Here is a 23450-nt window from a genome sequence, read left to right on the forward strand (position 1 = left end):
GGTAGTGGGTTTGGCCATTGGGGTGCAGTTGGCATTCTGGGGGTGAGTTCTTGCTGGTGTCTGGGTTTTGCATTGTGTAACTAGATCCTTTCCCAGGATGGCTAGATTCAGCTTTGCTTTGGGGCGGTGACTAGTCAAACTCACATGCCGATGGCACCGCAATAAGAGAGTGGAAAAAAGTCCACAGCTGGGTTACCCTATTTTTGCAGCATGATTTCTTGTGAAATCAGGAAACAAGCCTTTTGACCCTGAGCAGTGAGCAAGCTCCAAGCCCATCGTTCTGTCTTGTGCAGCTGCTTAGCTAACAACGCTGAAATTCTTGTCCTCAAAGATCCAAGCTGCTGCAGGTAGGAAACCTGCAGGATTCACCCTCCCTGAGTCCAAAGACTGCGAGCAAACAGCCCCTCTCTTTCCTTACAGCCCCTGGCCTGGCCCTGGATTTCTCTTCCATGATTGCAAGGCAGAAAACCTCAAACCCATATGAAATGAGCTGTGGGTTAGCGTTTAGAGAATAAAAACAGTACCTAGCTTTTATGGGCATTACTGCCAGGCTCAAAAACCATGAGTTAGCCTCCACAAAATCATGATTTTGGGGTCTCTCCTTGGACTTTCCCTGCCCACCCCCAGTGTGTGTGAGACAGAGTTGCCAAAGCTCCCAAACGTATGGAATAAGGTGATTTTTGCCCCTGCTGTCCTCAGATCTTCCTCTAGGGTAACCAAATGTCCCGATTTTATAGGGACAGTCTCAGCTTTGGGGTATTTTTCTTATATAGGCTCCTATTACCGCCCACCCCATCCCAATTTTTCACACTTGCTGTCTGGTTACCCTATCTTCCTCCCCACCCCAAGTCTCCATCAGATCTTCGCAATCTACAGGGGCTGCAGTGGGGGTCTCCCTTCTAGGGCTGTGAAATGAGCCCTGCAGGTTTGACTTACGTCCTGCCCCTTTAAGAGGGAGCCCTTGCTGTTCCTGTCTCATCACCCAGTGGGTAGGATGTGGATGTCTCCTGGCTAAGTTGGCCACTTGTTTCATGTGCTGCTCCCGTATAAGCCGGAGGGGCCCATGCTAATGGGATCCAGAGCATGGTACAATTATCAAGGTGGGAAAGGAATCTGCTGAATCAGGGAGAGAAATGTAGCCCATAGCATTCTGTCACTGGTATCTGCTGACTTTAATAGCTCCATGTTCCTCAAGCCCAGTGCACAAGAGTAGCGAATCCTCAGCAGCTTGGGCTAGCAGCTCAACATACCCAGGGTCCTGGGGGGATTGTACGGCTCGTGCTGCTGCAGTTTCTCTGCTATTCTTACCAGCTCTAGCTAGACCAACGTGAACTTGGGTATGCCTACGTGTGCTGCCGTCACACTGTTGATTGCAGTGTGGGCACACCCGGAGTTTGGATGAACTGGGACAATACACTTGTCAATCTGACGCCCAACAATGCCTTTTATTTTAGCATCCTATGTGTGAGTAATGCATGTATCCCATTGCGGCCCCTGGACATTGGTCCTGATGGCTCAGAAGCAACACTCCAAGTCTCTCTCCGGAATTAAGTGTGTGCACTGCCAAATGCTGTATCTTTAGTTCCTTTTGCACCTAGACATTTTCTATTAGCTTTGCAGGTAAAACAGGGTTTAGCAAGCAAAGGTTTATCTGTCATGGCTGGAGGCACTGGGAAAACTGAGCAGAACTTTCTCATCCGAAGGAGGTGTGTGTCTGCAGGTGTCAATATCTGTGTGAGTATCTCTGCATGTATATGTATAAGTGCTGGAGTTGGGAGCTTGGCTGGAAAGACTCTTGGAATTCTTTTTCTTTGCCTACTTCTCTTCCTTCCATCACATCCTTGTCTTACTAGTGTTTTCCTTTCCTTGCTTTAGTCCTGGAAACAAAACAGGAAATTGGTTAGGTATGGAGTAAGGGATGAAGAATCCATGCTGGTTTCAAGGAGCTGTCTGCTTTTCTGAAAACATGCCTCTGCCCCCCACCCATATTTGAAGTGTAGGTCTCCATTGGTGCCAGTGTAAATCAGGACTGTGACCACTGCTTATCAGGCTGGTCAGTATGGTCTTACCGTTACCTAGTTCCCTCAGCCTGTTGCATGCATTTCTTGTCTATTGTCTTCTACTCTGATTGCAAGCTCTTTGGGGCAGAGAAAATCTTTCTGTTTTGTGTTTGTACAGCACCTAGCACAAGGGGGCTCTGATTCATGATGAGCTTCTGGGTGCCACCAGAATACAAATAGTAATGTTTGCAGTTAACAGGGTTTATGGTGTGGATAATGGGACAGTCACATCTGTGGTGGTGTTCGGCTCTCCTTAGCGTAACTAGCTTGGGTGATCTGAAACACGAGAGTGGATTTTACTTTAGTATCACATGTCTGAGCTATGAACAGGGATTAGATTTTTATCAGTAAATGTTGGTTTCATCATACGCACACAAGCCAATGCAAAAATGTTTCCATCGATAATCAACTAAATGTACAGATAGTCAAAGTAAGAAAAACGCTGCATGAGAATGTATCACAGTTTGATGTGAGGATATTTACTTTGTATATTGTGACATGTGATATTGACAATTTGTGTTTCAGCTGTGACAAAGCGTTAACTGTTCGAATCTCAACATTTACTGTCATTAAATAATTACTGTCTGGCTTCCCCCATAATTTCCTGCAACAGGGAAAATTTAAATAGATAAACATTAAAAAAGCTTAAATAACCATCAATATTTTCTGTTAAAATGATAGAACAAAAACTGAATTCTGCCAAGCCTACAAACAGACCATTGTACCCTGTAAATTGTTCCCAGTGCGCATTGGCTCAGGTACTAGACTGATCATCTCCCTCCTGCCAAACACCATGCCTTCAGTCCCTTTTGCCCCTAGGTATTTTCTCCTTGGTGTAACTAGTCTGGGAATGGGATGGTTTCACCTCTAGGCTGCTGGTTTGAATCCAGCCCAGGTCTGCATTGATTGAAACTGTTCACTTTCGCTGGCTTTTGTTAAAGGAGTGGTGAATCTCACTTCAGTGTCGAGTGGACAGGTGTCCACTTCCTCCACACACAAAACTGTCACCAGCATTGCACTAAATGGCCTCTTTCTAGGCTACTTCAGTAGCAAGGCCAAGGACTGAAAGGACCAGAGGACAAACGAACAGACCTTTCACCCCCTAGAGAGGAAAACTCCCTTCACCCCACAACAGAGTAAACAGTTTGCATGAGAAACCTGAAAGACCAATCTGAGATCCTAGTAAATACTGTTTATCCTGAAGGAAGTAAGGAAGGAAATCTGGGATATTCTAAGTGTTGCTGGTATCCTCAGCTCCCTTTGTCACAGGTTAAAGGGTCCTTTTGCCATTGTGGCAGGGTTGGAGGTTTGAGTGGCACCTCTAGCTCACTCAGATCCACTGGATTTGAAATCTTCAAACATTCTCCACCTGGAAAGACTTTTATTAAAGGCCTGGAAGAGAGATCCCACAATCTATCAAAGTCACCTGTATGTTTTAAAATTATTCTTACAATATTGCCTTTGTTAATATCATTAATGTGTTTGATGACTCGCTTTTTGCCAGTTACGTGAGGGGCATGAGTCAAAGTGTGTGTTGCATCACCTTCTAGTGCTTGGTCCACATAGACGTAACAGACTACTACTGCCGCCAGCTAATGGAGTTACTCCTTTAGTGCAAGTAATCAAGGTCTCTGCTGTCAGATCAAACACAACTGGTGACCCATGAGAAGTTATTGCTACATTTAGCTTCTCAAAGGTTTTATTGTCTTCCTTGACAGGCAGCTAAGATATATCCTTCAGCCTTACTCCCAGTTCATACTACTCATCCTCTCCAGACTCCTCTACCTTGCTTATTTCTGGGGCCCAGCGCTGGGGAACGCTCTCCCAGTGGGGCTTCATCCCACCCCGTATACACTTGGTGAGATTACCTGTGAGTGGGAGGAGCTAGTGTTTGTTCCGGCTGGCCATGGTTCTCCTGCTCTGTGGCTTTGCTTCTCCTTTTGCTGGCAACGATAAAGATCAGGAGTGCTGTCAGGAATTTAGCGCCCAGCAATCCAGTCATGATACAGAGAACACTGAGATTGACCTCAGAATACCAGCTATGAGAAACCACACACACAACAATTAGGGTTAACTGGGAAAGTTGATTTCCACCCTTTTACTATGAATCTTGCATTTTGCTGAGCCTGAATTGTTTTCTTTCTGTCTTTACCTCTGCTGATCATTCCTGGAAGCAGTTGGGAGGATGGCTTCTATGTTGTCAGTGGGACAGGATGTAGTCAAAAAAGCTGTCCTATCATAAGATTCTGGAAATAAACACACCCCATGATGAAGATAGTACAAGTGAACCTTCCTCTGTAGCCATGTCCTCGTCATGAGGAATAAGAAGAACAGAGTTAACTTGTTTGTTAGCAGTAAGCATGTAATATGAATTTCCTGTGGAAATCCACCCTATCCTTTCGCCATTTACCAGCAAAAAATATTCCTATGAGTGAGGTCTCTTGGTCTTTGGAACAATCTTGCAAGGGAAGTGGTGGAAGCTCCTCAAATGAAATAATTAAAACGAGATTGGAGAAAGACCAGAGAAACCTACTAACAGGAATCATTGAGCATTGCCAGAAGAGATGGGCTATGTAATCTCTAATTTCTGTGCACCTGATCTTGCAAGCTTGTTAAGTGCTTCCTAGGAGATGCTAAATTCCCTCATCTCCAGAGCACTCAGGCCCAGATCCTCCATGGTATTTAGGTGCCTAACTCACATTGATTTCAGTTGGAGTTAGGCACCTAAATTATTTTGAAAAACTGGGGCCTCAGTGCCTTGCAGAACCTTAGGTATGACAGATAAAAGCACGGGTATGATGAGAGCAAAATTTTGAGCACTGCTGGTTAAACCTCAGCAGGGCCAGAGGTCCCATTCGTATAAGGATCCAAATGCTCAGATGCTTAGCTGAACCTCTTTGCATTATTAGGCAGGAGATTTTATGGGGAAGGACATCCTCCTGTGAGGAGTCCATTTCCACCCAGTTTGGATCCTCCTCAAGAGTGACTGTTCCTATGGCCTGTTCTGTGTTTCTGCTTCCTGCACTGGCTGAAAGTGAAAAGGGCAGAAAAGGAGGAATATCAAATAAAAGTGCAGCGTTCATGAACCTCGACCAAGGGTTGTGTTCATTCTGAGATTTGGTCAGGATTCAGCTCAGTTCGTATTTCACCCACCCCAGTTTGGATCGATACCCTTTTAATGCATATACTGAAAGTTAATTCAAGCAAAACTCAAATGTCACAAACTCAGCCTTAAACCTCAAAAAAGTCAGGATTTTGGGGGTGAAGGCCAATCCTCTTTAAAGCTCTTATTGGCTTTTACCCAAGACTCACAACACATGGCAATATAAATGATAATTTGTAGATAAGACTAGTAGGTATCACAAGCCTGAACAGGTGAATTCAGGAATTTTTCATTTGTCTCCTGGAATTTCCCTCCTCTGAGGAGCCCATCTGAGCTCTGGCCTGTAACCACATTTGCTGACTTTTAAGGGAGGGCCAATTTTCTTTGAGTAACTCACGCAAAACATTCAGTGTGGTCATCTTCAGTAGCACGGTACTTCCCTGAAGATGGGTCTCACAATGATAGTCCCCCGAGTCACGTAGCTGGAGCGCCACCAGTGTCACTATAATCACTCTGTTCCACCGGTCGATCTTTATCCTGGTCCTTCCTTGTGTATTAACAATCTGATCGAACTTAACGCTGACGACAGGTTCACATCTGGTTGCGGTTATCATTTTGCACCAGGTAAAATTATTAGGTCTTCTGCTGTTGTCCATCACAAAATAAGAACAATTTAGGGAGATGGAGCCTCCTTTTTTGGCAGATAGCCTCATGGGAGCTGGAGAAAGAAACCAGTGACTGGTTATTGTGAGAGCAGGAAGGAAAGAGACATGTCCTGCAGATCTATAAATGCCCCCTGCATCTAAATGGGAAGACAAAGGATCAGACCAAACTCCAGCCCAACAGGACCTTGCAAAAGACATAGAAATCATCTCTCCCAGCTCAAGGAAAATATATCCTAGGATTGTCTGTGCACAGTATCCAAGCTGCAAACAATAACCATGGGGCAGCCCTGAATCCACCCTGAGCATCTGCTAATGCTGCCACCACTCTGAAAATGCACCTTCACAATGGGGTCCTCTGCTGCTGGCAGTCTTAGCATCCGAGGAGCCAAGGACTGAATGAGCCATGCAGAGGGGATGCCTCCCTTGTCCCTAGAATGGGGAACCATCCAGTGCAGGGCTGGGGGATCATGAGGAGGCTTGCACCATGTTGGGCCTCCCCTGTGTGTAAGGATAAGGCTCCAGGGCTGCTGTTGCACCACCTTTCACCTGCAGTAACAAGACACAGCTGTTAAACGGGGTGGGGGTGGTATAAGTGAAGATGTCCCAGAGTCTGGGATGTCTAGCAGCTGATCTGACCATCCTTCTTATTCAGGGCCGGCTCCAGGCACCAGCTGAGCAAGGGGAAGGGGCGGCACATCAGGCTCTTCGGTGGCAATTCAGCAGCGAGTCCCTCGGTCCCTCTTGGAGGAAAGGACTTGCCGCCGAAGAAGAAAACAGTGCGGTGGAACTGCCGCTGATTGCGATCGTGGCTTTTTTTTTTTCCCGCCGCTTGGGGCAGCAAAAACCCTGGAGCCGGCCCTGTTTTTACTGGTCATTCCAAATGGTAACCAGGACTTGAAATTGGGACTGATGTATCTCCATGTCATGGGGTTTCTATTAGAGTTGGCCAAAGATTTTCTGTCTAAAAGGAGTGTTTGTTTTTAATGGAAAATGGCTGTGTGTGAAACAGAGAATATGTGCAAAAAATCTTCACCTTCCTGGAAAAATATGGATTTTTTAAATCCAACAACCCATAACAGAAAATATTCAGTTTTAAGGGAGTCAAACACCTTTGTTTGTGGTGTTTTGAGAAACAGTGGAAAAACGTTTTTGTTTTTTTTTTAATCTAAAGTTTTCATAGGGCAAAAAATTTTCCCAGGCAGCTCTGGTTTCTACCTATGTATGTGCTAGCATGTGATGCATAGATACGTGTATATGTGTGTTTGTGTGCATGTGTTTATGTATACACACACACATTTAAATATATACATACATCTGATACATACATTTTTTCTCTAAGTAGATGTACAATTGGGATTAAAATACATTAACCATCGCTCTGTCCACACGGAATGTGTTTTATTTAGAAGCAGGACTGGAAATGGTGCATGATTCTAATTTGGAATATCCAGCTTTGAGCTGATTTATGTCCCACCTGCTCTTCACTGATCTGTAGCTCACCTTCATAAGATACTGCCACTTTTATCTTTTTCAATGGGATAATCTTCATATGATCGGAAACCCCACACCAGTATATTCCCGAATCCTCTACCCGGAGCTCCGTCATGGACACAGAAATCCAGCCAATTCCCAAGTCTTCTAGGCTGACCCTTGCATTTGGAGGGTTTAGAGAATTCCTTCCCGCTGCGGGGGAGCTCTGGACTATGGTGCGGCATTCCAAGTCTGACAGCTCCTTGCACCAAAATTTCTCCCTTTGTGAATACTTGTGTTGGTTGTAGTGACACACTGCAGTGAGTGCGCCTCCCTGCACTCTTCTCACCATTTCCAGGTCCTTTCCTGCAAGGCAGGGCCCTTCCAAGGAAAGAACAAATTGATGTTAGGTGTGAGAATGACCTGTGGGGACAGTGGCTCTTAACAAATGTCCTGCCCCATCCCTGCGACTACTTCAGGTTGCTGTGACTGTTATTCTAAGCTCCTTACCCCTGCCTAAATGAGCCTCTGTCCTGAGCGCCAGTGCCTATCAGCTGTCTCCTTCCCATTTAATGGTCCATGCTCTGCTCCACTCTGGCGCTTACATCACCCGGTCTTTAAAGTGGGTTAGAGTGTGAACAACTAATCAGGAGCTAGGCTGGCTCTTTCTGGTACAGTCTGGTAAACTGGCACCTGTCTCACCGTCTAGTCCACCCCTCTGTCAGTGTAGGAGTGTTCGCTATAGCACATTCTCTGTTGCTTTCTCCAGATTAACAGGACCCAATTCCTAGGTGGGTTTGGATAAGGAATCCCTTCTAGCCTGTTTTCACAATTTGAGGTGCCCCTGAAATCCACTTGATGGCTTTTCTTTTCTCTCTAAAATATGCAATTACTGAGGAAAAAAATATGGAGATTCAGCAGGCCAAGCATTTCCTGCCATCACAAATAGCTGGAAGCCCAATTTCCGTGGCTGCCTGCAGCCAGACAACATGATAAGCGCAAGAGCAAACAAGTGCAATGTGCTACGAATGCAAGAGCAAACAGAATATTCTGTGCCTACGGGAGGGGAGGGCTGATCTCTTGGTGCCTTACCTGTTAGTGCCAGGAGTAGCAGTTGGGTTGGGAAGCGGCTCATCCTGTAGTGAGAAGTGGCTTAGGTCTTGGAGACGTGGAATGCAGCCTCCAGGCGTCTTTGGTGCTGTGAAGATGAATTTCCCCTCACGGGTAGGAAGTGAACTCACTTTGTCGCTGTCTGTCACGTGTTGCTCTGGAGTGACAGTGTCGGTTTGGAATTGTTGGGAAAATTCTTTAACTGGAGCAGCATCCCTCAATTTAGTCTTTGGGGTGGGTGCCTGTGTTTCTGTGTATTTGAACTACCAGCTGCTTCTCGTTTAAAAAAGCACAACAGCTTAGCTATTGACACTTGAACATAGTGAGCTGGGCAAGAGGATGGTTATAGCTTCAAATAACATTTTTAACATCAGTACATGTTAGTTTGTTAACTCTTAGTTTCTGTATTACACAGTGTGGGCCAGATCCTCTCCTGCACCCATCTCCACTAGGCAGGGTCAGGGGGCATCAAGGTGTTTCAGATGGTCAGGAGGCTGTTCTCAACTTCACAGCGAAGAAAGAACTTCTCCATCAGCTTGGGACAGCTGGTGTATAGGGAGACCAGGTGTTTCCCACTACCCTCTTGCAGTGCCATGATCTCACTTCAAAATGTTTCGTGAAACAGAAATTTTCCAGCCAGCTCTGCCAATGGAGGGTAGTTTGGTTGGCTTCCTTGTAACGCTGTACTGATGGCACTGCCTATGGTTGCCTACCACACCTTTCAGAGAGAGCCCTGTGTTGCACCTCTTATCTTCACCCAATGGGAAAGAGGTGAGAGTCAGTGTGTTCTGCTCCTGTATGAACCTGAGCATGTGGAAAATGATCCACAAAGGCTCTGCGTTGGACAGAAGCTCCCTGGAGAACGTGGCTGGCACCTGAACCTGGGAGACTGTTGGTAACGATGTGCAAGGAGCCCAATGAACTGTGTCTTCAAACAAACCTCTGTCTGTGTTTGCATTAAGCAAGGTGTGAAGGTGTAAGGGATGCCATTCCTCTAGGGTCAGAGGCCTGGGGCTAGCTGGCCGATTAGCCCTGCTCACTGCACCTGAGAAACAGCTGGAACGTAATTAGCTGATCCATATTTAAAAAAAAAAAAGGCAACAGGAAATGGCAGAAAGGACTACAACACCCTCCAGGAAGCGAAGGGGCCAGGGGCTGCGAGCCCGTTGGACTGCTGCTGGAGCTACTGCAAAGAGGAATTGCACCAGAAACCAGACAGACAGACGGGAGACTGCGTGGAGTCCTTTATTGCTGAGGCTCGGAGGTACGAGCCAGGAAATGTTGGTTACAAGAGTTACTGGCATGAGGGACAGGCTTGGGGAAGGGACTCCTTGGTCGGCACAGACTGTATGAGAAGAGTTGGTGAGGGTTTTTTGTTTTGTTTTGTTATGTTAAGAAGGCTTAAAATGAAACTGCTGGAAATTGCTTCCCTGGATTCCTTGAGAGAGCTCAGACAGAATTACCTCAGGGAGTGAGCTAATTCAGTGGGAGGAAACTTGGTCTAGTAGAAGGAAGGCGCTCTAGGATAGGCCCCACCCTCTGATACTGGGACTATCTCCAAGGGGGTTTCCCCATGCTGGTACATTGTTTGTGAGAATCCTTATGACAGGCCTCATTCCCCCTGAACAGAGACAACGTCGTTTCTGTCCCTTGGCACTGTGTTTGCGCTGCTCTCTGAGGTGATGTGACTTAGGTGGCTCTCAGCTCTGGCCCTCTGGGGAGGAGACTGTGCAGATAAGCATCTTGGATAATGCTGCACACTGATATGGCAGAGCAGCAAGCCCCTTTGCAGCAGGTGGCAACCAGAGCACCAGGCTTTCTATCACCATGGGAAAGGTCTCAGTCTCCGGGTATGTCTAAACGGCAGTTGTAGGTGTGATTGCAGCTTAGGTAGACACATGTATTAGCTTTAATCAAGCTAATGTGGCTAAAAACAGCAGTGAAGACACAGTAGCATAGATCTCGGTGCAGGTTAACAATACAAGTATATACCCAGGGTCTCTGGGCAGGTTTCTTCAGCCCACCCTGTAACCCATGTTTCCACATGTTCACTGCTATTATTAACGTGTTAATGAGATTCAAGTGAGTACGGGTATGTTTGCACAAACTACACATCTCATCTCTGACTGCAGCATATACATAGGGTGAGAGAGAAAATTCTCTTTTAACTCTTAGGGTGGTACCACTGACACCTGGTAGCAGTATTCCTTTTATGTTCAGACCCAGTGTGAACCTTAGAGCACTGACCACCTCTGTGCTTTGTGGGGAAACACAGAGAGGTATCCTCAGCTGTCACAAGTTACTAGCTGCAGAATATAACTGATAAAGCACAGTTTTAACCCATCCCTCTGCTCCCACTCTGTGTTGTTAAATGCTAACTCAGCCCTGCAATGGATTCCTGGACTTGTTTTATGTAGTGGGAGTGTTTGAGTGAGATGGCCCAAGATTACCCGATCCAGTGCACTACTGCCCTTGGGTAAGGTATCTCTCTGGACACATGGGGAGCATCCAACTGGTTTTCTGGAAACATCCAGCCAGGCTGGACACATTTAGTAAAACTGCTAGTTTTTCATTACAACACTAAGTTTCAGTGAATCAGGACAAGACACATGGAGAGCTGAGACACGACAATGCCCTTTATTTAGCATCACCTGGATGAGTAATTCACATAGTTCATTGCACCCTCTGTAGATTGAACCCGAGACACACTGTGGCTGCTAAGATATGCCAGTGAAAGTCCCACTCGTGCACTAGGTGAATGCACTGCCAAATGCTGCATCTTTGGTTTCTTTTGCAGGGAAGCATTTTCCATTAGCCTTGCAGGCAAAGCCTGGCATAGCAAACAAAGGTTATCTGACATGCGGGCATGGGAAAAACCAAGCAGACTTTCTCATCCTGTCCACGTCTGTGCAGCATTGCTACATGTATGTGTGTTTTTCCTGGGGGAGTTGGGAGTTTGGCTGGACAGATTCTTGGAGTTCTTTATTTTTCCGCCCATCCTTTTCTTCCTCCTCCCATCCTGTCCAAGCGTTACCTGCATCATCCTTTCAGTTCTCTTGTACTGGAAATGGAAGAGGAACACTGATTAGAAAGTGGATGAGAGATAAGAAATGGAGACGGTTGCTGACAACCTCCCATACGGATGGCAGGCTCATTACACATTCATTTAGCTTCAGCATTTATCCTCTCCCTTAGCAAGCAGCAAAGTTTGCCCTGGAACCTTATTCCAGTTCCCCAGGGCTCTTTCCCCTCTTGATTCCCTAGATCTGTAGCCCAGCATAGTGGAGTGTCTCCCAGTTCGGGTTAATTCTGTCATGTGAAAGTTCATGAGATCACCTGAGAGTGGAAGGCGCTGGTGTTGATTCAGGTTGTGGCTCCCCTCCCTCATGGCTCCGCTCCTCTGACGGCTGGTGATGGTAAAGATCAGTAAGGCTGTCAGGAATTTAGCAACCAGGAGTACCGTAATGATGCAGACGAATGCATTGAAATGGGCTTCAGGAAGGCTGTTATGGGAAACCACACATACAACAGTTTAGCTTTAACTAGGAAAGGAAGTTTTCCACCTTTTAATGATATTTTGGTAACAGAGAAAGCCAAAGACAATCACTGTCTATCGAAGGTTCTCATTCTTCCTGCCCACGCATCCTGGGACACATGGGAGGCTGCAAAGATTACACTTGTTCTAAACTATAGCTTTAATCTAAAGAATCTCATTAATGGATAAACAATGACATACAGGAACTGCTGAAGTGCAGCCAGCTCTGGGCAGGAATGCAGCAGCTGTTTATCAGACACACGACAACTCCAAAGAATAATTTTGGATCAGGAAGAGATGAAGAATTTCATGCAGGAAGGCAGCATGAACCTCATATTGGAGGTGGGACAGGGTGCCACAGCCTATCCTTTAGTCTTGTGTTGGCCACAGATGTTCAGGACCTTGGTTTGGCCTCTCATCCAAAAGCAGGGTTGCAATACAATCACATTAGTAAAGAGCTGAACCTTTAATCCAGTGTGAAATCATAATAAATATAGCACCGTATTTAATAAAATATAAAATCACAGAAGTTTAACAGCTTCCAAATAGTTTGTAGTTGTAGAAGCCTTTAAAAAGAGGGGAGTGATCAATGGAGGCCAAGCATTTGAGGTCTGAACGGACTCAGGGGCCGCATTTTGTCATCCGCTGTCTGTACAGTCCTCCTAGCGGTAGAGTTTTATCTCATAGGGCCCAACCCTGCAAGATGCCGAGCAGCTTCACCTTGCTGAACCCAGGATATTCGGCACCTGGCTGAATTGCAGCTCTTAGCCTGCTCTCGGAAGTCAATGGGAGGTTTGCTGTTGACTCCACTGGAAGCAAGAGCAGGGTCTCAGAGTCTGATTGGACTCGAGAAGTTGTTCACCACTCTGACTGTTGGGGGAGATAAGCAAAGGCACAGATGGCAGTTAGGAACATCACTCCCATGGGAGTTGGGTGCCTGGCTGCTGTTCATGCCTTTGAAAATTCCACACCAAGTGACACCAGGGCATCAGCACAGGTCAAGACAGAAACCATGAGTTCCAGGGATTAGCCATCTGGAAGGCAGAACGGTGACCGGGAAGGCAAGGGCAGCTGATGGAAACGAATCAAATTCCTCCTCTGGAGCAGTGGTTCTCAACCTTTTCCATACATGCCTCCTTTTCCAATACCGGGTCATTACCCTCCTCTCATCTAGCCCTCTCCCACTGTTCTGCTACCCCTCCCCCATTTAGCTAGGTGCAAAAGGCACAGTGCTCATGTCTCCCTGACATTTGTTTATGTTCCCCCTTTCCATCCTCCCTCAAATTGCGAACCTCTGCTCGAGAGGAAGGAAAAAGATCTTCAAACCCGGCCACAGAGGGGTGTCAAATGCTAATCCCCACCTGGGTTTCAGAGCCCAGGACTCCCCAGTGAAATATACCAAAGAGAATTAGACAGTCAGCTGTTGGAATTCATTCTTTCTGTTTGATTTGTACCAGCCTCTCTAGGATTCTATAGGAAGTGTGGGCTCTGTAACGCTGCCTGGCAGTTTCTGTGTCAGAACAATCTGAGCTCTCCCAGCTGGAAGGCTGCTCTTGAGAGCAACGAGTACGCTTGGAAGCTCCCCCGGGGGGGGGGGGGTAGAATTACCCCACAGGGATCTGTATTGTATTTTTCCTCTGTATAGTTGGTGTAATGACGGGTTAAGTTAATTTCCATGTGTGCATTCACTACACCAGCCCTGATTTTTGTATTTAAAGCTGGTATTGGGGTGGAGTAGACTGATCCTTCTGCCATGGTGGGTTCAGGTAGTCAGTGAGCAGAGTCCATCCTTCATGCATCAGTTGTTCACTTTCTCTAGGATGCTGCTGCCAACCTTCCCCCACATCTGCTAGGCTCTCCTATCGCATTATTATAATGTGTAGCATGGTAGCACCTAGCAGACTCACTCATGGACCAGGACCCCAAAGCATTAGGGGCTATGCAAACACAGAACAAAACAAGGAGGCGCTTACATCTCAAACAGCTGTGCCATCCGGCCAGCCCTCTCCTCTGCTGTAGCCAGCCAGCTTATTACTTGGCCATATCTCATTGGTTCAGTCTGTCTCTCCCTGCCTGCTGCACTCTTTCCAAATCGCTGACTGCTCATCTAGGGTAACCCTGTCCTACTGGGCAATAGGTCTGGCTTCCCCCAGCCGCTGCAGAGGAGTCACACCCAGCAGGGGGATATACCCTAGTCCCATCACTGCTTTAAAGCTGGTGCAGTTGCTGGGTAAACTAAGCCCAGGGATGTGTTCCTTACAGAGATCTCAGTGCAAGAATGAGCCTGCAGGATTACCTGGAGATGCTGTGCAGAGCCTTGGGCTCGTCTGGTGCCTGGGTCTCCATTACACCTGCTGATGGAAACAGAGCAGTTTAACTTCCCATGTAACTTCTCGGCCTCATGGCTAGAGGGGTGAAAACATTATCTTTATTCATAACCAGAGGTTATCACCTTTGCTCCGGCTCCTTGTGAATGCTGAGAGGTGAAGTTTGGGACCTCTCTCATGTAATGACTGCAGTGGGTCCACTGCTGCAAAGCAGGAGTAAATAAGAGAAGAATCTGGGCCAGAACCTCCAGGCTTGCAGGCCCATTAGACATTGACATGACAAGAGTATCCTGCTAGTAATTAGGAAACCATGGCATCTCTGCTACCCGGGCTTGGATACTCCGGGCTGTGTTCTCAAGACGAGCATGGCATTTGGATTTTATAAACACTTGTAATCTGAATAGCGAATGCTTGTTAGCCTACAAAGGCCATGAGTAAAACTCGTCTGCTCTTCCTGTACAGGGACTATTCCTCTGGGCCATTAAGTGAAAGGAGAAGATGCAGGAAACACATGAGGTCACCACCACATTTATGACTGTATCTGAAGAGCTTGATTCCTGGTAACATGGAATTTTGCGGCTTACTCACTAGTGACTAACCTGCCATTGCTAACTGCATGGATCCAAGGATGTCCAAACTTCACTGCGTTAAGGGCCACATCAGCAATGTGCCAGGAGTCTCAAGGCTGTGTACACTTGGTATACAAATTTACGTAGTCTGGGTGCATATCAAACACATGGGGCAATAATATTGGTTTCACAGAATCATAGGAATGCAGGGTTGGAGGGAGGGACCTTGAGAAGTCATCAAGTCCAGTCCCCTGCACAGAGGCACGACCAAGTAATCTTAGATCATCCATGACAGGTGTTTATTCAACCTTTTCTTAAAAACCTCCCTTGGAAGCCTGTTCCAGAGCTTAACAACCCTTATCTTTAGAAAGTTTTTCCTAATATCTAACCTAGGTCTCCCTTGTTGTAGATTAAGCCCATTACTTCTCGTCCTACCTTCAGTGGTCATGGAGAACAATTTATCACTGTCCTCTTCACAATAGCATTTAATGTATTTGAAGACTGTTATGAGGTCCTCTTTCAGACGGTCCTCTTTCAGACTTTGTTTCTCAAGACTAAACATGCCTAGGTTTTTTAACCTTTCCTCATAGATCAGGTTTTCTAAACCTTTGATCATCTTTGTCGCACTCCTCTGGACTCTCTCCAGTTTGTCCCCATCTTTCCTAAAGTGCGGCACCCAGAATAGGACACAATACTCCAGCCGGGGCTTCACCATTGTCAAGTAGAGCAAGACAATTACCTCCCATGTCTCATGTAAAATCCTTCTGATGGTACATCCCAGGATGGTCTTAGCCTTCTTCGCCACTTCATCACACGGTTGACTCATATTCAACAGGAGATGCACTAAACCCCCCAGATCCTTTTCAGCAGTGCTACCACCTGGACAGTTCCCCACAGTGCATTTGATTTTTCCTCCCTAGGTGAAGTACTTTGTGCTTGTCTTTCTTGAATTTCCCTTGTCGATTTCAGACCAATGCTTCAATTGATCAAGGTTGTTTTGAATTCTAACCCTGTCCTCCAAAGAACCTGCAACCCCTTCCCTTTGTGCTTGTGTCTTCCCTGCTAGGGGGAATAGCAGCTGTTTGCTAGATTTCACTAGCAAAGAAACATTGTGGTTAGTCATCTGTGTCCCTGGCCTACTGTTGCAGAGGAGGATGGCTGCAGGCTGATAGGCTGTGCTCTGCCTCTCAGCTCACCCCTCCTGCATTAGCACAAGGACTACAGAGGACGAACTATGGTCTTGTAATAAAAGCACTGGACTGGGAACGAGGAGATCTGGGTTGAGTTCCTAGATCTGCCCACAGACGCTTCCTGGATAACCTTGGACAAGGCACCTAATCTCTCTGTGCCTCAGTTACCTATCTATGAAATGAGGATAGCAGCACTTCCTTGGTCTGCTTAGATTATAAACCCCTGGGAGCAGGGAGTGTCTCTTCCTCCTGTGTATACACAGCACCTAGCATAGTGTGGCCCTGATCTCAGCTGGGGTTTGTAGATACTACTGTAATGCAAAAAATTAAAATGCATGAAATCTTGTTGTATTGAAACCACAGCCTGGGGACCTACCTCCCAGCACCTCCACTTTCACCTTCTTCAAGGTCCTTGCTTCTCCTAAGAAGTCAGTCTTGCACTGGTACAGCCCGGCGTCCTGTTTCTGGAGTCTCTCCAGGGTGACTGTGAGGACCCCTGTGTGGATGTTGTCAGCAATGGAAGTGTTGCCATTCCACTTCTTCAGGAACTGGAGCCAGAAGCGGCGGGCGCTGACCACGTGCTGGCACTCAGTCTTATTGACGTGTTTGCACCAGCTCTTCTCTCTCCACTTGTTCTCCTTGGGACTGTAGGCGCAGCTGATGGTGATGGTCTCTCCTTCCATTCCATACACCACTGTGGTGTTCTCTGCCACACACAGCTCTGTGGGGAGAGAAAAGATAACCTGACTTCAGTCTCAAACATCTTCTTTCTGACGCACACACTTCTCTTGTCCTCACTAGGACAACTTGGACCTGTAATTCCCCATCTCTTTTGGAGGTAGCAATGTGGTGTAGATCGATGGCTCTCAACCTTTCCAGACTACCACAACCTTTCTTGCCTAGCCCAAGTTTCACCTCAGTCAAAAACTACTTGCTTACAAAATCAGACATAAAAATACAGAAGTGTCAGAAGACACTAGTACTGAAAAATTGCTGACTTTCTCATTTTTTCCATATAATTATAAAATAAATCAATTGGAATACAAATGTGGTACTTACATTTCAGCATATCGTACATAGAGCAGTATAAACAAGTCATTGTCTGTATGATATGCTAGTTTGTACTGACTTTACTAGTGCCTGTAGTAAAACTAGGCAAATATCTAGATAAGTTGGTGTATCTCCTGCAGGACCTCTGCATACCCCCAGGGTACACACACCCCTGGTTGAGAACCACTGTTGTAGATGACAGGGCATCATCCAATCATTTATCACTGTCCTCTGCTCACCCTCCTTCCTCAGTCCCCAAAGTTTGGGCATGTTCAGATTCAGGATTTTGGTTCAGGCCTTCTCTAGTCTTTACCTATTGACCCCCACTGATGCGTCAGTCAGCTGGGTTTTCCTGTGGGAGAGAGAAGAGAGGAGCTCTTATCTCCCCAGAGGAAGAATTTGTCTCCTGAAATGCCACAAAAGCCTTCCCCTTCCACACTTTCTTCCTTGCATGATGTTGAACATTACATGGCCTTGCTTGGACTCCAATCAGAGCTCATCAACACCTCACCTTGCCTGGTCAGATGCTCGCTCCATAGTGATAGAGTTCAAGGTCAGAAGTGACCACAGATATTCCAGGCTGACCTCAATGACGTGAGGCACTTTCATCCTCCAGGGGCTGATCACATTGCTGGGCCAGGGAGCAAGAAACTTCCAGAAATTGAACCTGGGTCTTTCCTTGGACACTGAGGAAGATTAAACCTACAGAGTCTGCTTGGCAGTTACGCCAATGGCCCCTCGCCCTGCTCTGGTGGTATGCAAATGGAATTCACAACCACTGTAGGGCCCCTTTACACTGCCAGAGTGGTGCAACGAGGTCTTGGTATAAAGGAATCAGATCCACAGGCACAAGCCAGTCTCCAGTTGTGTGGTTGGAGGGTTAATTCTTAGTTCTGTTACTGACCTTTTAACACCCGTGGTTTTGAGAAATCTCCTTTTGCTTTGTTTCCTGGGGTACTGCTAATTCTAGCCCTGCCCTATGAGCAGCTGATCTTTGATTATTTTCCTGTTTCTCTTGAGTTCCTTCTAATTTCTGTTTCTCTTCAAGCTGCAGATGCAAAGGGACCACATTTTTTGAGATATTTATACTTTTAGAAGGAAGTTGTGTGTTATTTTGGGGAATCTGTGTTTTAGGTGGAGGCTTTTCAGTCACTAGCAACTGCTGCAGAAGAATTCTAAGTAGAACTGAAGACAGAAATACATTGGGGATGGATATTATAAGGGCTTCGCAGAGCCGCCTGTACTGAGATGATTAAGAATGCCACAATGTTTGGGAAGATGCACCATCTTCTCTTATTTGTAAATATTCTGAGTAAATGTTAAGCTAAAAAAAAAATAGGCATAAAGACAGGTGTTTTGCAAGCATCACATATACTGCTTTGCCAATGCACCTCAGTCCTGACCGGCAACCCCCTGCTGTTGTAGTTTTGGGGTTCCACCCCCACCCCAGTGCACCTCTGTTCTGACCTGAAGCAGTCCCTGCCATTTCATTCTTGGTCAGAGACTGCCAGTTTAGGGTTGGTAACGTCCCACGCAAAACTCTGAGCCTTTATCTTTCAAAACAATTCTGCTGACAGATCGCATATTATCTGTGTTCCTCCTCCCTCGTTCTTTATTACTGAGGATGACATAGATGAGCCCAAGCCAGAATGTTGGTTGCAAACACCCTATCATTTTGGAAAGTCTGGCCACTCCTTCAGATTTTGCAGCTGTGGCCCATGTGTAATGGAAATAGAGCTGGTGCTTGTAAAACATGCATCTACTATGATGTATATTGCAAAAAAACCCTACAAGCCCCCATGATGGACCAGAACCCCACGGTGCTAAGGGCTGTACAAACACAACAAAAAAATGGTTCCTTCCCAAAGAGCTGGCAATCTAAGCATAAGCCAAGAGACAAACAGGGTGGGACAGACAGATGGTAGGACTGCATGTGCCAAGACTAGAGAAGAGGAGGTTGAGAACCGGGTGGAGAGGGAAAGCTGTTCCTTACAGATGTTCATCTACTCCTGTGTCTTATTTCCCACAAGAAGTCCCCATAGAATAATGGTGAGCATGACATAAATGCCACTAGATAGATGACAGTCATAATGGATAGGGGCTCAGCTTCTCTCTGTCCATCTCCCAGGCAGAGAGGTTTTGAATGGGTGGATATCATAGGAGAGTGAGGCGGAAGAACCGTGTTTCAGGTATCCTTCTCAAAGTGATGTGGTCCTGGGTTATTCCAGAGTGTTCCAGGAAGAGAAGTCCAGTCCAGGTTCCTCCCATGGGAGAGCTGGAATTTTTGTTTGTCAGGCTCCGTAGAAAAAAGGAAAGAAACTGACAGGATGGGCATGGGACTGGAGGAAGGATGGTCTTGACATTAAGGCAGTGGAGTGGGACTCAGATAGGCCCTGGTTTTATTCCCAGAATTGCTACAAACTGTCCCCTTGTGAGCATTGGCAAGACATTTAACATTTCTGTGCCTTAATTGCTATCTGTACAATGGTAATGCTTCCCAGCCTACGGAAGGTGTTGTGAGATGCTCAGTTGTGACGGAGGCCAGATAAGCACCTAGATAAATTTTTTTTCCCCAATATTTTTCCATTTTACCTAGATGTATCAAATGATCTCCAGTGGTCAGCTCAATATCCTCATGCCTCGCTCTCCCTCCCCCTGCCCCAAACTCCTCTCACCGGAATCTCCGGAGAGAAAGAACCTGAGTTCCCACATTTAGGGGTTTGGTCCTCGAGTGCCAATGAGGTGTCTGCTCTGTTAAGCCTTATTTGCTTCCACTAGGACTGTAGCTGCTGTACTTTGCATGTAAATAGTCACACAAACTGGATTTTTGCAGTCTCAGTTGCTGAGAGTGCAGTTAAAGGCGCTTGTTATTTCTTCCAAGGTGTTTCATGCTCTGACTCACAGGTTCCCTGACAGACCTCAGCCACACCCTGGAAGCAGCTGAGTGGTAGGATCTCCAGCGTCCTTTGGAAAAAATCAAGAGTAAAGAACACAAACCCTGGAAGGGAATGAAACCATGAATGCAGCTGCTGAAGAGCATGTAGTGTAGTGACTTATGTTAGAGGAGCCCTTCTCATCCCCCACCCCAAACTACCTGCTCCTTCTACATAAGAACGGCCATACTGGGTCAGACCAAAGGTCCATCCAGCCCAGTATCCTGTCTACCGACAGTGGCCAATGCCAGGTGCCCCAAAGGGAGTGAACCTAACAGGTAATGATCAAGTGATCTCTCTCCTGCCATCCATCAACACCCTCTAACAATAGAGGCTAGGGGAACCAGTCATGGGATGCATTCCCTCCTCCTCCTGCTTGTATATTCTCTGTGGTTCGCGTGTTCACTCGCTAAGCATGTTACCATGGCTCCATTTGACTCCATCTGCTGCTTCAATACTATTTGTGGCTTCTTTGCCAGACATGTTCTAGGACTCGCATGGGTCGGGAGGGAGGCGGGCTTATTCTCCATTGCTTTGCACCTTACATTGTCATTTGCACAGCGAACGCGAAGTGGGTGGATCATGGTACCAAATCACTATACTTGCATATGATGGTCCCTTTGCACAGGTGCAATTATTGCACATGGCACAAGACAGCAGAGACCCAGACCCAGAGAATCTACATCTTTTCAGTTCAGTGCTGAGGATAATAATCTTGAGTTGGATCCTGCTGGGCGCAGAACACCTCCTGCAAAGTTTTGAGCTCCCTCAAAGCCTGTTGCAGTTAATCTTGACCTTAAAAGATAGCTACCTGCTTTGACTTTTATTGGCACTCCCACTGATAATTGTGGGTGTGGGTCCATTTAAGAACGTTCACAATGGAATCATCTTCTCTGACTCCAGAACAAGCAGCTGAGCCTTGCGTCCTGTGCAGCGTTTGCCTCATGGTCCCAGCTATGACTCATGCTAGATTGTTTGGACATGTTAGTATTGCTCCAAACCTTCGCCTACCCCTCAACCTGACACAAAGGAGTTGGATGCTTCTTACCTGATAAGAAGACCAATAAGATCAGATGCATGAGCTTTTCCATGTCTCTTCTTCCCCTATCCAGCAGCGCAGCGGGGAGTCTGAACAAAAATAAAAAGGATTCTTGCCCAAGAAAAGCTTTTTTCTCCTTGTTCTGCAGGAAGGAATGAGAACAGGAACTTGGCTTCCTTTCCCTCCTGCGGATTGAGCAATTGTACCAGGGACAGATGCTTCTCTGACTGGCCGAAACTGGGGCAGCAGCAATGCCCAGTGGGAACCAGGCTTTGGTCTAGACAGCCTGAGAAGAGTTATCATGTGATGAGGAAACCATGCGATGCAGAGGCGTTCTGAGACCAAGGGATGGTGCTTTTCATTCTCAATAGGCTTTCTAGACAAGCTTTTGCATGATGTGAACTTCCCGTGTATGGATGGAGATCATGTCATGACTATCTCAGGGTGGGCTTTGCCAGGCAGATCACCCAGACATCTTGAAAGGTGGAATAGAGGGGCTGAGATACAGCCCTGGAGATCTCCACAGAGAACCCTAAGATTGTATTCAGACTCTTTGCTCGTCCTTTAGTGACACAACTGGAAAGAAACTACAGAAAAGCTTATCACATAAGGCAGTCCAGCAACTTGATGTGACTGTTTAGAACAGGAAGTGAGGAATATTGTAACAGTTTAAACTGCTGGTTGTTTCAGACCAGCACAATGTAATTTTCACAGGACGCAAGGGCTAACATATTTACTCTGTACTCTTGCAAAAAGTGCTGTGGAATTTTTAATGAAGTCAGCGGACCAGGAGCTCAGTTTTTTATTTCATCTGAATGACAGCACCTCCAGCAGGTACAGGGCCCATCATCAGCATGCTGGGGCATTGGTTCAGTACTGACTTGGAAGAGAGCCAACTATGGAGTTAACTAATCTAATAAGCTAGATAGTCACATGATGCCCATCACCATGGTATCTGAGCTCCTCTATTACTTTTAGCTGGAGGTTTTCCTCCAAGTACTGATTCAGCCCCAGGCTATTTAGCTTATAGGAGCTGTGATGGGTTGAGTCACAGAAACCTCCTTGGGACTGTCACCTGATGTTCTGAGACTACCTCTGAGCCCATTTTCCCTGCCAGTTTGGGACTTCAGTACCCTGTCTTGTTGAGCCAGACACACTAGCCTGCTACAAACACAGACCCAGGTCTGAACCATGTCCCCCACAAGCTGCAGAATTAACTGATGTAAGCAGAGTCAGGATAAGCTCTACCCTTACATCTGGTGGAAAGAATGTCAGAGTGTATTGCATAGGCACGCCTACCCTATCCCAGACTGCCGAGCTGTGGGACTGCTTGGTGACAAATGACTCACCCTCAGTTGGGTGGTACTTGCTAGACAAGGGACATGGTTCCAAACCCAGTGAATTGAGAGAGGCTGGGGACAGGTATCTGTGCCTGGTGGTGCAGTCTCCTTGTGGAGCCAGAAGTACCAGTTCCACCCCCTCCTCTCTCCACTGTGGAATGTCAGAGTGATTTTTTTTATTCCCTCAAGAATCTAAATACAGGTTACTGAGCTGAACTCACTTTGGGCTAATGGTGCACTAGCACTGGGGCTCCCCTACTAAGAGCTGAGATCACTAAGAGTTGAAATCACTAAAGAGCTGAAATAACTGAGCTGAGAGCACTGAGTACTGTGCTAACTAGTGGGGGAGCCTGAAGTTATACTGTGGAACAGAGCAGCTGGTGGAGTGGAGCAGTTGCGGGGATGGCTGGAGCGGATCACGGGACAGCTGGTGGCAGTGGAGCAGCTGGCAGAGAGGAGTAGCTGAGGGACGGGTGGAGTGGTCCACAGAGCGAGCGGAGCTGAGCAGTTTGCCAGAGCAGCTCATGGAGCAGAGCAGCTGGTGGAACGGAGCAGTTTCTGAGGACGGCTGGAGGAGCAGAGTGGAGCAGCTGGTAAAGCGGAGCAGTTCGTGGAGAAGGCAGAAGCAGAACCCCATGGAGAGGCAGGGCAGTTGGCCCCGGACCACGTAAGGTGCCCCTTTCTACCCAGGCTGGGGGAGGGACCTCTACAGATAAACTCTCGAACTCTGGGGTGGCATTGACCAGAGACTTTTGGTTGTTGGGACTTTGGGGTGATTGGACTTAAACCCTAAGGGGAAAAAGGACCAGTGCCAAACGTACTGGAGGTGGGTTTTTGTTTATGGTTTGTGTTATAACCCTGTTTGTGGTGTTTCTCCAACGGGATGCCGCATTGATTCCTTCCTTTATTAAAAAGATTTTGCTACACTCAGACTCCGTGCTTGCGAGAGGGGAAGTATTGCCTCCTAGAGGCGCCCAGGGGGTGTGGTAGGTGAGTGTCCCAGGTCACTGGGTGGGGCTCGAGCCGGTTATGCATGTGTTACTGAAACGGAACCCTGGA

At 46.8% G+C, this 23450-nt stretch overlaps 2 protein-coding genes across 4 annotated transcripts; both read right to left on the reverse strand.

Moving 5' to 3' along the window:
• Positions 1-1423: 1423 nt before the first annotated feature.
• LOC115650875 lies at positions 1424-8553 on the reverse strand. Of its 2 annotated transcripts, none has more exons than XM_030561412.1 (6): positions 8391-8553; positions 7329-7679; positions 5561-5881; positions 4213-4306; positions 3929-4003; positions 1424-1877 (listed from the first exon to the last, which is right to left on the reverse strand). In XM_030561412.1, the coding sequence occupies exons 1-6, from the start codon at positions 8431-8433 to the stop codon at positions 1850-1852; spliced, it is 912 nt and encodes a 303-aa protein (XP_030417272.1). In that variant the 5' UTR covers positions 8434-8553; the 3' UTR covers positions 1424-1849. The 2 variants fall into 2 exon arrangements, with proteins under 2 accessions (XP_030417272.1, XP_030417271.1); XM_030561411.1 differs by having other exon boundaries at positions 3929-4099; positions 8391-8551.
• A 2847-nt stretch (positions 8554-11400) lies between these two features.
• LOC115651607 (triggering receptor expressed on myeloid cells 2-like) lies at positions 11401-21668 on the reverse strand. 2 transcript variants are annotated; one of them, XM_030562696.1, is made up of 5 exons: positions 21061-21668; positions 16406-16750; positions 14240-14294; positions 11745-11911; positions 11401-11469 (listed from the first exon to the last, which is right to left on the reverse strand). In XM_030562696.1, the coding sequence occupies exons 1-5, from the start codon at positions 21101-21103 to the stop codon at positions 11456-11458; spliced, it is 624 nt and encodes a 207-aa protein (XP_030418556.1). In that variant the 5' UTR covers positions 21104-21668; the 3' UTR covers positions 11401-11455. The 2 variants fall into 2 exon arrangements, with proteins under 2 accessions (XP_030418556.1, XP_030418555.1); XM_030562695.1 differs by having other exon boundaries at positions 14240-14297; positions 21061-21666.
• Positions 21669-23450: the final 1782 nt, after the last annotated feature.

Source organism: Gopherus evgoodei, chromosome 4 (genome assembly GCF_007399415.2).
Source record: "Gopherus evgoodei ecotype Sinaloan lineage chromosome 4, rGopEvg1_v1.p, whole genome shotgun sequence".
Classification (NCBI taxonomy): Eukaryota; Metazoa; Chordata; order Testudines; family Testudinidae; genus Gopherus; species Gopherus evgoodei.

Bases quoted from the DNA above. Each gene is read 5' to 3' on its own strand.
- LOC115650875 (XM_030561411.1), bottom strand. From the start codon at position 8,433: ATGAGCCGCTTCCCAACCCAACTGCTACTCCTGGCACTAACAG. The intron at 7,680-8,390 runs GTAAGGCACCAA...TTTCCTTGGAAG, and splicing joins GCTACTCCTGGCACTAACAG to GGCCCTGCCTTGCAGGAAAG. The intron at 5,882-7,328 runs GTGAGCTACAGA...TTCTTTCTCCAG, and splicing joins AGTGGCAGTATCTTATGAAG to CTCCCATGAGGCTATCTGCC.
- LOC115651607 (XM_030562695.1), bottom strand. From the start codon at position 21,103: ATGGAAAAGCTCATGCATCTGATCTTATTGGTCTTCTTATCAG. The intron at 16,751-21,060 runs GTAAGAAGCATC...CTCTCCCCACAG, and splicing joins CTTATTGGTCTTCTTATCAG to AGCTGTGTGTGGCAGAGAAC. The intron at 14,298-16,405 runs GTAGGTCCCCAG...TGTTTCCATCAG, and splicing joins GAAAGTGGAGGTGCTGGGAG to CAGGTGTAATGGAGACCCAG.